This window comes from Coregonus lavaretus (genome assembly GCF_964263955.1).
Source record: "Coregonus lavaretus genome assembly, chromosome: 11".
Lineage (NCBI taxonomy): Eukaryota > Metazoa > Chordata > Actinopteri > Salmoniformes > Salmonidae > Coregonus > Coregonus lavaretus.
In genome coordinates this window covers 50545249-50557430 of record NC_139998.1, presented here as the reverse complement: position 1 = coordinate 50557430, position 12182 = coordinate 50545249, and the positions used below count along the sequence as shown (strand labels likewise).

At 41.8% G+C, this 12182-nt stretch overlaps 1 protein-coding gene across 2 annotated transcripts in view; it reads right to left on the bottom strand.

Annotated features, from left to right (window-relative positions):
• LOC311137316 (choline transporter-like protein 5-B) overlaps positions 1-12182 on the bottom strand; it is a 73406-nt gene that overhangs the window by 7350 nt on the left and 53874 nt on the right. For both annotated transcript variants that reach the window (XM_084171753.1, XM_084171752.1), the window contains exons 5-15: positions 12025-12109; positions 11761-11889; positions 10829-10889; positions 10504-10627; positions 3532-3615; positions 3302-3414; positions 2470-2607; positions 1803-1902; positions 1550-1642; positions 1203-1290; positions 580-842 (exon numbers count right to left, since the gene is read on the bottom strand). In XM_084171753.1, the coding sequence (XP_084027879.1) occupies positions 580-842; positions 1203-1290; positions 1550-1642; positions 1803-1902; positions 2470-2607; positions 3302-3414; positions 3532-3615; positions 10504-10627; positions 10829-10889; positions 11761-11889; positions 12025-12109 (1278 nt within the window). The remainder of the gene's footprint in view (positions 1-579; positions 843-1202; positions 1291-1549; positions 1643-1802; positions 1903-2469; positions 2608-3301; positions 3415-3531; positions 3616-10503; positions 10628-10828; positions 10890-11760; positions 11890-12024; positions 12110-12182) is intronic.

Below are 12182 nucleotides of genomic sequence, written 5' to 3'. Positions count from 1 at the left end.
CACCGCCACCATGGGGCACTCTGTTCACAACGTTGACATCAACAAACCGCTCACCCACACAACGCCATACACGTGGTCTGCGGTTGTGAGGCCAGTTGGACGTACTGCCAAATTCAAATTCACGTTGGAGGCAGCTTAAGGTAGAGAAATGAACATTCAATTCTCTGGCAACAGCTCTGGTGGACATTCCTGCAGTCAGCATGCCAATACGCTCCCTCAAAACTTGAGACATCTGTGGCATTGTGTTGTGTGACAAAACTGCACATTTTAGAGTGGCCTTTTATCGTGCTTTATCATGCTGTTTAATCAGCTTAATGATATGCCACACCTGTCAGGTGGATGGATTATTTTAGCAAACGAGAAATGCTCACTAACAGGGATGTAAACAAATGTATGCACAAAATTCGAGATAAATACACTTTTTGTGCGTATGGAACATATCTGGGATCTTTTATTTCAGCTCATGAAACATGGGACCAACACTTTTCATGTTACGTTTATATTTTTGTTCAGTGTACAACTCAACACCATCGTCATCTTCCCTATGCGTTAAAACCCCATATGACTGAGTCAGCCTACCGTACAGCCCTGCTAAAGGAGGAGAACAGGGGGCATGATGGTATATCTTGGGGCTTCTTCAGGGCCCAGTAGTAGGAAGCGAAGGCCCCAGCCAGGGTGCACTGTCCCAGGGCGATGGTGAAGTTGACCAGCCACAGGAACACCAGCAGGTTGCACAGCTGCAGCACAAAGATGTAGTGGTGGTAGAGGCTCTCGCCGCCGTAGAAGGCAAAGGTGCACTGGGAGCCCGGGCACACCGTGGTCACGTTGGTCTGACTGAACGTCTGGGGAGAGAGAGTGGAAAGTTATTGGGTTAGAAGGAAATGGCACCCTATTCCCTATACAGTGCATTACCTCTGGCCAGAGTTTACTATGGTACCCTATTCTCCATATTGGGAATAGGGTACCATTTCAGATTTAATTAGTCATGAAAGACCAAATGTAGCCAGAGTTCACAGATGTTGTCACTGGCTAGCTATTCAAAGCTGTATGATGTGTACTGCTGCCAAGCACACTGAGCAGAATTTCATTAAGCTGCTCTAACTCAGGGTTTCAAGGCCAATAACATACAGTATTCTAGGAGTTTGCAATACAGCAATAACGTCAACGTGACAATGAGGAAGACAGTAGAGAGAAAAGCCAACCTCTGGATCACAGGTGAGGTTGGCATACATGCATTTGTCCTGCGTCGACATGACCTTGTAGACAGCATCGCCAGATGACGCTAAGAAGCTGAGGGCAAAACCAGTCAAGGGCAACACAGAAGAATGGAAGCAGTGATAAGTAACAAAATGTGTGCCTGCCTATGAGCCATCTACATTGGGATTTCCACTAAGGGTTCAGCAGTTTCATCAGGTTCAATTCAATTCCAGTCTTTATCTCTATGATGCCATTGATGACAGTTCAGGATGCTTCACATGTGTAGCTACAATGGGTAAAGTGTCCACACACAGTGAGGACGAGGCTGAGAAAACCAACATAGAGAGGATACACAGCGACGACTGCCCAGTATGCTATGCAGATGGACAGCAGCACAAAAGTGATGATCGGGTAGAAGAGAGTGGACATGATGTAACCAATGGCCCTGGAGAAAAGAGAGAGAAAGAGAGGGGAGAGAAAGTGTGAAAAAATAATAGTTAAAAGTTTGGTTCATGTTCCAACACCGAGCTCACAGACGCTGGGTTCATTCGAAGTGACACAACAAGAGGTCAGACTTACTCTCCTGACAGAAGACTGCCACTCACCTGCTCCCCTCCTTCAGCAGAGCGATGGCGATGCATACTCTCCTCCTCAGGAATATCAGGATTACTATGATGACTGCCTCAATGACTGACAGGGAGATCACTGCAATACAAATGATTACTATTGAGTAGAAACATCTATATTCCTTTACAGCAGAGGTGGACAAAAATCGATCCTCTCAGGCCACAGCGTCTCCTGGGGTTTGTCCAATTCATTTAAACAATATCAGGTTTCATTTTGTATTTATATTTTGATGTGTGTATTCTATGTAAATTCAGGGCTCATCTGTAAAATAGATATTGGTCTCAGTATGACTCCCTGATAAAGTAAAGGTTAAATAAAATAAATAAATAAAATACAGTTAACAGGAAACCCAATGGTTTCCCAGCTCTAATTATTTTGCTAATTGACAAATAAGAAGAAAACCAGCAGACATGTCTTGCACCAAACTGCTTCCCCTAGCAACTTAGAGACTCTGCACCAACTGAGTTGTGGCAGCCTTGCGCTAGGCTGGTATCACCTGTGCTTAAATAGGGGGGCAGTGAATTGTCATTCACTGAAGGTGAGCCAGGTCTGACTGAGCTAATAGGGGGTAGCGGATATGGTCACTCACTCAAGATGAGCCAGGTCTGACTGAGCTAATAGGGGGTAGTGGATATGGTCACTCACTCAAGATGAGCCAGGTCTGACTGAGCTGCAGGTAAACCCTGAAGTCCGTCTGAAAGCCCATGTCAGAGATGGCTACATCACCATCACTGTGTGGATTCCCTCTCAGTGTACTGAACTCCCAGTAGCAGTGCCAGATCCCTGAGAGAGAGAGCGATAGAGAGAGAGAGAAAGAGAGAGAAGAGAAAGAGAGAGGCAGAGAGAGAGAGAAGAGAGAGAGGAGAGAAAAGAGAGAGATGTGAGAAGTTACGATACAGTTCCTTTATATCTGCTACATTTGGTTTGCTATGACAACAGAGGTGTTGGTGACAGTTGGATGTTAAAAGATGTGGACACTGTCTCCCACAAATCTATATACAGTAGCGGTATGTTTACCTTAAGTACAGTATGGGCTGGTGGAGTGTGGGTACTGTACTCAGACTAAAGACGGCATTAGGCTCTTTTACTGAAGCTAAAGTTGCTGTTGATTAAATCAAATCAAATTGAATGTTATTTGTCACATGCGCCGAATACAACAGGTGTAGACCTTACAGTGAAATGCTTACTTACGAGCCCTTAACCAACAATGCAGTTTTAAGAAAAATAAGTGTTAAGTAAAAAATAGATCAGTAAAAAAAAAAAATATAAAAAATAATAATAATTAAAGAGCAGCAGTAAAATAACAGTAGTGAGGCTATATACAGGGGGTACCGGTTCAGAGTCAATGTGCGGGGGCACAGGTTAGTCAAGGTAATTGAGGTAATATGTACATGTAGGTAGAGGTAAAGTGACTATGCATAGATAATAAACAGAGAGTAGCAGCAGAGAGTGTACTGTATTGTATTGTATTACTAACCATAGCCCACCACAGCGATGACTCCAAAGATGATGAGCCACAGGAGAACTCCGGCTGTGAACCGTAGCAGCAGGATAAAAGCCAGGCTGACCACCATGGTTATCACCAGACCTCTAGAAACACACAAACACACCTTTATGTCAGAGTGAAAACCACAGTAAAACACACATATGGCACACACACACGCACTCCCTCACAGGCAAACAGACGCACAGAAATGCGTGTCTTACATTAAAATCCAGTACCAGGAGCTGGCGTAATCCTCAAAGATCTTCATGCCAACCTCCTTGGCATCTAGCAGACTGGTAATGCCACTGTGACAGAGGAAGAATGGGAGTGGGATAGATAGTGGGGTAAGGAGAATTGTGGGTAAAAAAAAAAAAGGTAGATAGAAAGAGAGAGAGAGATGGAGATGAAGGGAGAAAGAGAGAGAGGGGGAACATGTCCACTGAGAGGGAGAAACATTGGCCTATACTGACCTGTGTTGTGTTACAGTGACTCGCTTGTACACACAGCTTATGAGGGGGCTGTACAACCCTGGGAGACAGTACAGGTTGTAGGCAGGCCTCCCTTATAAAATGTCACAAGTCAACATCAGCGTTATCAAAGTGCTAGGAAGCAGCAGGTTACTACTCTACAACAATGCATCTTCTGATTAGAACAGGACAAAGACATACAAATGGGTCTGGATTATTAATTATTCCTTGCATCTCTTTCTGTCAAAACGACATGAACAAGCAGGGTATGGTAACGGTTCAATGTACAAGCTGGAGAAAGAGGTGATAGCAAAAATCACATACTTGGATCAGATATCCACTGTAGACCCACTGTAACTACAGAGGTTCTGTAAAATCATGCAAATAACTGGCTTTGTGATTCCTCATTATTGCATTGGTAAACTGACAACATTAAACACAAGTTATATTGTTCATAAATTAAGTAGTAGATATCTGAACCAAGGTACAGTGCATTTGGAAAGTATTAAGACCCCTTGACTTTTTCCAAATGTTATCACGTTACAGCCTTATTCTATAATGGAAGTGGTTTTTTTTTTTTTTTTTATCAATCTACACACAATACCCCATAATGACAAAGCGAAAACAGGTTGATAGAAAGAAATGTATGAAAATGTATTAAAAATACTCTAAACTGTGCTGGACGCGCGGCCAAACTGAGCAATTGGGGGAGAAGAATCCTGATCAGGGAGGTGACCAAGAACACGATGGTCACTCTGACAGAGCTCCACAGTTCCTCTGTGGAGATGGGAGAACCTTCCAGAAGGACAACCATCTCTGCAGCACTCCACCAATCAGGCCTTTATTGTAGAGTGGCCAGACGGAAGCCTCTCCTCAGTAAAAGGCACATGACAGCCCACTTGGAGTTAAAGGACTCTCAGACCATGAGAAACAAGATTCTCTGGTCTGATGAAACCAAGACTGAACTATTTGGCCTGAATGCCAAGCGTCACGTCTGGAGGAAACCTGGCACCATCCCTATGGAGAAGCATGGTGGTGGCAGCATCATGCTGTGGATATGTTTTTCAGCAGCAGGGACTGGGAAACTAGTCAGGATGGAGGAAAAGGTGAACGGAGGAAAGTACAGAGAGGTCCTTGATGAAAATCTGCTCCAGAGCGCTCAGGACCTCAGTCAGGGTGAAGGTTCACCTTCAAACAGGACAACAACCCTAAGCACACAGCCAAGAAAACGCAGGAGTGGCTTAGGGACCAGTCTCTGAATGTCATTGAGTGGCCCAGCCAAAGCCCGGACTTTAACCCGATCAAACATCTCTGGAGAGACCTGAAAATAGCTGTCCAGCGACGCTCCCCATCCAACCTGACAGAGCTTGAGAGGGTCTGCAGAGAAGAATGGAAGAAACTCCCCAAATACAGGTGTGCCAAGCTTGTAGCGTCATACCTAAGAAGACTCGAGGCTGTAATTGCTGCCAAAGGTGCTTCAACAAAGTACTGAGTAAAGGGTCTGAATATGTTATTTTTATTATTATTAAATTAGCAAAATTTTTGCATTGTCTTTATGGGGTATTGTGTGATGATTGATGAGGGAAAAAACAACAACAATTTAATCCATTTTAGAATAAGGCTGTAACATAAAATGTGGAAAAAGTCTAGGGGTCTGAATTCATTCCGAATACACTGTATTCCCCAATGCTTCTGCTCACTAGATTCTCAGCCTCTAAAGGACTGGTGGACAGCAGTAGCATGAGACTAGAACCAACCTTCCCCTGAAGCTGTGCAGATTACCTTCTGAGTCGAGGACCAACCTCTGTCTGCTCACTCTATCTGCTCACTCTAGGCGTTCATTTAATCTAGACCATCATATTTCTATAAAAATCTCTATAATAGCACATAATACAATTTACTTAAGTAATTTTGTCGTTACGAAAACGGAGTCACTGATCTCAGTCATTAGTACTAATTAAACCATAAGTGCCGTGCTAATGTGTCTAATGCGTTCCACAGACCTGGCTTTAACAGATGGAGTTTGGCCAAACCTCCAGTCGAAAGCAAAATAATAGATGCTATGTTGAAGTGTTTGGTGGTAGGAAGTGTAATTGGCCTGAAATGCTCTGTCCTTGGACAGCTTGTTGAAGTGCTTGACATTCAGGGGGAAATATGGGAAAGGCACTGGGGTGGACAAATCACATGTGAGGGTGAGATGAGCCCAGCCATGCCTGAGTGGTTCACCACCAGGCGAAAAGATGAGAGATTACAAAAACTGGCCTTTAAAATTGCTGTAATTTTTAAAATGGGAAATGGAGGAGCTGTCACCCTTAACAACAGTGGCTGAGGTCATACAAAGTTTAACGTTTGGGTGAGATGAAAGACAGCATTACACCTGTCATAACAGCAGCATACCAGCCAAAACAATATCATTACACCTGTCATAACAAAAACATTAAACCTGTCAAAACAATAGCATTAAACCTGTCAAAACAATAGCATTACACCTGTCAAAACAATAGCATTACACCTGTCAAAATAATAGCATACCAGTCAAAACAATAGCATACCAGTCAAAACAATGCAGATGACATTAGACGACTAGTCAACAATAAGGATATCAATAGAGCAGTCATAATATCAAGGCAGAAGGACAGCAGACAAAGTAAGTGCCACTGAGTCTGGTGCCTTCAGGCTCGGAGATAAATATTTCTGGTTCAGAGACTCTGAGGGAGGGATAGGCTAGAGGACATCATCCCTGCTCTGTCAGAAGCAAAGAACACACTGTCAGAAACTGTCTTCAAAACAGTTTCACCTCATGACAAGGACATAAGTGCCACCTTCATTTTCAGCTATGAAACTCCATTTGTGTTCAGATAGTCTATGAAAGTCAGAGGTAGGCCTAAGAGCTATATATAACTTGTGGTAATTACTGTGGTAATAACGCTAATTACTGCACTAATCTGACGCTGAGGGTGCTCTTATCTAGTTTTACTAAATGAAATATTTGCAAACATTATGATAAGAAAGAAGGAACACATTGATGAAAGCCAGGGGGTGACGTGACACTGGGCCAATTGTGCGCTGCCCTATGGGACTCCCAATCACGGCCGGTTGTGATACAGCCTGGAATCGAACCAGGGGGTCTGTAGTGACGCCTCAAGCACTGAGATGCAGTGCCTTAGACCGCTGCGCCACTCGGGAGCCCAGGTTAGTTTGCAGAAAGTGAACTTGGGGCTACAGAAGGTCACGGTTAAGGTTGAAATACTGTAATTAGTTTGAGACCTTTCCACTCCTTGCTGCATGGCGATAACTTGGCAATGAAGGAAAAGCATTAAACTGGTCATCAATTCCTTGTTTCAAAGGCAAACGGGATTAAATCACTGCAACCATGGAATTTGATGCACTAATGATGGCAACTCATTGACACAGAACTATCAAGACCCTGCATCTGTCTTAATTGCTCCTCTAAATCAGTCCCACCAGTTAATCCAAACGTATTGAACGTTTTATAGACTGACATGCATAAGCATGAAGAAAGTCACTTAACTGTAGTACTCTGAAGCTACAGCATACGTTGTATTTTCATGCAGACATGCATAGATGGCTTTCAATGTGCATGAATGATCCACACTCCACACGCTACTGGGCATGAGTCTCATCGCCCAGTTTTCCTACCCTACAATAGCTGTCCAGTTGACTCTGGGTTCAAGGGTGGAATCCCTATGACAATATAATAGTTTCAATCAGGGGCGCAACTTTCACTGTGGACTGGTGGGACACATTCTTGTCCCCCCAGTTTTATCATTGGAATGTGATCCAAAACATCAATGATGCCTCAGTGAACAGATTTGTGCAGCGTTAATCTTTCGGGTCTGCTGGTCAAAAATATTCAACCATGTGATACCACCACCCGTAATAGGTCTTGCACTTACACAACAGTCTCCCTCGGCCTCGACAGGATTTCCACGACAACAAAGGGACGTTGAGGAGAGCAGGACTTACTTGGACAGAAATTCCAACTATCAAATCAAATCAAGCTTTATATATACAGCACATTTCAGACATGGAATGCAACGCAATGTGATTTACAGAAAAAAACTATGAAAAAACTATGAAAATAAAAGCTGAAATATTTACTACACAACAAACATAAGTTAAAAGACAAAATAATGACACAAACTGAACAACTAAAAAGTACCCTGAGGAAATGCAAAGCTAAAAATATTGTTTTAAGTGTTTTAAGATCTATTTTAAATATATCCACAGTTTCGGCCCCCCTCAGGTTCTCTGGCAGGCTATTCCACAGGCTGGGGGCATAGTAACTAAAGGCTGCCTCTCCATGCCTCTTGGTCCTAGGCTTTGGGATAGTTAAAAGGTCAGTACCAGAGGACCTGAGGGACCTACTGGGTACATAACTTAAAAGCATGTCTGACATGTATTGGGGTGCACAATTGTGGATTGATTTAAAAACCAATAGAATAATCTTAAAAGTAATTATTAAACTCACAGGCAGCCAGTGCAATACTTATTTCCCTCATTAATATGCAAATCAATTTATAACATTTTTGACATGTGTTTTTCTGAATTTTTTTGTTGTTATTCTGTCTCTCACTGTTCAAATAAACCTACAATTAAAATGATAGACTGATCATTTCTTTGTCAGTGGGCAAACGTACAAAATCAGCAGGGGATCAAATACTTTTTTCCCCTCACTGTATTTTCTCTGAGTTATGTTCACCAATGATGACAAAAAACTCTTGACCGGTTAAATAGATCCTAAACCAATTTAGAACTGGACCGGAGAGGCCAACCCACCTCTCCAGTCTGTCCAGAAGGACATCATGGTCAACAGTGTTGAATGCAGAACTTAAATAAAAAAAAATATATATATATATATATAAAACAAATGAAAATTTAAAATATACTGTAAAAATTTAAAAAAGTATAAAAATATATTTAAAAAAATTGTAAAATGGTTGTCCCACTGGCTATCATAAGGTTAATGCACCAATTTGTAAGTTGCTCTGGATAAGAGCGTCTGCTAAATGACGTAAATGTAATGTAATGTAAATGTTAAATCTAAGAGTACAAGGACAGAGAGCTGCTTGGCATCTGTGTTGGCTCTAAGATCATTTACCACTTTAACTAAGGCTGTCTCTGTCCTGTGGTGGGCACGAAAACCAGATTGGAATTTTTCTAATATACAGTTGGCACTAAAAAAAATATTTTAGCTGTTTGAACACCAATTTCTCCAGAATTTTGCTTAATAAAGGAATGTTGGAGATTGGCCGAAAATTGCTAAAAGCTGAAGAATCTAGATTACCTTTCTTCAGAAGGGGTTTCACAATAGCAGTTTTTAGTGCAGTGGGGAAAGTGCCTGTAAACAGGGAGTGATTAACAATAGCCTGCACTTCTTCAGATATGCAATTAAAAACTGTTTTGTAGAAGGTGGTGGGGATAGGATCAAGAGGGCTTAAATTGTGATATCACTTTCCTGAGCATGTCTGTGTCAACCAGGGAAAATAAATCCATATGCCTTTGCGTAGTAGGCTAAGGCACATATCAAACTTCTCATCAGGTCTTGCTTGACTGATACCCAGCCTAATGTTCTGAAATATTCCGGAAACTCATCACATTTAGATGTGGAGGAAAGTTCACATACTGTAGTTTTGCGGGGGTAGGATTAACAGGCCATCAATGGTCGAGAAGAGCAGTCTCTAATTATTCTGATTTAATAGTGATCAAGTAAAATAAATGAGCCCATCTGGCATTTCTAATTGTCCTGTTATATATGCCTTCGGAAAGTATTCAGACCCCTTGACTATTTCCACATTTTGTTACGTTACATCCTTATTCTAAAACAGATTAAATTATTTATTTTCCTCATCAATCTACACAATAACCCATAATGACAAAGTGAAAACAGGTTTTTAGAAATTTTAGCAAATGTATTAAAAATAAAAAACAGAAATACCTTATTTACATAAGTATTCAGACACTTTGCTATGAGACTCGAAATTGAGCTCAGGTGCATCCTGTTCCCATTGATCATCTTTGAGATGTTTCTACAACTTGATTGTAGTCCACCTGTAGTAAATTCAATTGATTGGACAAAGAAGAATGGGAGAAACTCCCTAAATACAGGTGTGCCAAGTTTGTAGTGTCATACCCAAGAAGACTCAAGGCTGTAATCGCTGCCAAAGGTGCTTCAACAAAGTACTGAGTAAAGGGTCTGAATATTTATGTAAATGTGATATCATTTATTTTATTTTTTGACATTTGCAAAAAATTCTAAAAACCTGTTTTTGCTTTGTCATTATGGGGTATTGTGTGTAGATTGATGAGGGACAAAAAACAGTTTAATCCATTTTAGAATAAGGCTGTAACGTAACAAAATGTGGAAAAAGTCAAGGGGTCTGAATACTTTCTGAATGCACTGGATATATAATTAATAAACAGAAAGTAGCTAAATATGTTAATTTTGTTGCAGTCTTGGTTTACTTGAATTCAATTGGCTATGAATTACATTGGCAGTAAGCCTGATTTAATTTGTATGGTAGCCTACCAGTCCATAAATAGACACAATAAATAGATGGCAATAGCTAGGTTTCCATCCAATTGGCGACAGATGTTCATGTGAATATTCTAAAATCCACATAATCCAGTGGTGTGTTTTTCCACCAAACAGCCTCGACAACATTTCGACTACAACAAAGGGACGTTGAGCAGAGCAGGACTTACTTGGCAGCGTCCCTGAGATCGATCACGCTCCTCGTTTTACCTAACCCGTCTTTGAAGTCTGTCTTGTTGGCGACAGTTAGCGTCCCGTTCCTGGTGATGAAGTCAGGGAAGCACCTCTGAAGGACTGAAAAACACAAATAAATATTTAATGGCTAAGAATAATGTTTAAATGTCATACACTGTTGATATGTATCGCTTTCCCTTTCCCAACCCCTGACACATAACGCTCCCCTCCCACAGAATCTTGTCTTAGAATAGACAGTCTGAATCTTAGGTCATCATAACCATAGTGAAGGAGCTATGTGTAGAACCTGGATTAACTTACAAGGTCTGCTTGGCACTATCATAGATGGGCAGTCTTCATCTCTCAACACGTGTGCAACTGACTAAAGGAGACAAGAGAGGAAGAAGACGTCAAACAATGTACATTCAGTGACGTCAAATCCTCAGAGTTTAGTTTTTATACCAACTCATAGGTTAGGATGACTGGTAAGACATCTATGAGTTTGCCATTATCCAAAAGGAGCATGAGGAGAGTGGGCGTTTGGCTGAGTTGAATAGGTACATAACAGAAGACTGTCATACATTACAGACTGGTAGGAACCCTTCCTGAGTCATTTGTCGTTTTAGTACTCTCTCTCTCTCTCTCTCTCTCTCTCTCTCTCTCTCTCTCTCTCTCTCTCTCTCTCTCTCTCTCTCTCTCTCTCTCTCTTCTCTCTCTCTCTCTCTCTCTCTCTCTCTCTCTCTCTCTCTCTCTCTCTCTCTCTCCTCTCTCTCTCTCTCTCTCTCTCTCTCTCTCTCTCTCTCTCTCTCTCTCTCTCTCTCTCTCTCTCTCTCTCTCTCTCTCTCTCTCTCTCTCTCTCTCTCTCTCTCTCTCTCTCTCTCTCTCTCTCTCTCTCTCTCTCTCTCTCTCTCTCTCTCTCTCTCTCTCTCTCTCTCTCTCTCTCTCTCTCTCTCTCTCTCTCTCTCTCTCTCTCTCTCTCTCTCTCTCTCTCTCTCTCTCTCTCTCTCCGGCCTAGTACTTATAAAGCAATATCATGGCATGTGTTTTTCCATATCATTACTGTACAACAAGATATATTCTAATGCAGCAACTAAATGACTAACTGATTCCAATAACATTGCCATTCCGGAAGAGGAAGAGTCTGGTCGCTACTGACTTATAGATGGATAACCACTACAGATTACATCAGTTCAGAACACTCAAGGACTTGATAAGTGAAGCCATAAGGGACTGGAGGCATCAGGTCTCGGTACCTTTCTAGGATTGTCGAAGCCCGGCTTGCAGAACTGCCTGTAATACTCCCAGTAGCTGTTGTTGTACCTGTAGTTGTACTGCATGTCTAGGTATGTGGCGAATCTGTCTGGGCACTTGGAGACACAGAGCTGAGAAAACAGAGGTAGAGCCAAACATTCATCAACGCTTAACAACAGAGAACACTGACCTTGTATAATCAAGCGAGACAAAATGAGCGGGGACATAAGAGCATAATGTGTGACGCGTAAAGAGGCAGCTCTTACCTGGGTTGTAGGGCACTGGAGGTTAATAAGAACGGCAGGATTGGCACATTGCAATATGTTGAAGTATAATAATATGGCTTTGTTGCTGTAACCACAGCGACATGGAGAGAATAGTCATTAGTTTTCCCAACACATAGACAATAACAGTTTTATTAGAA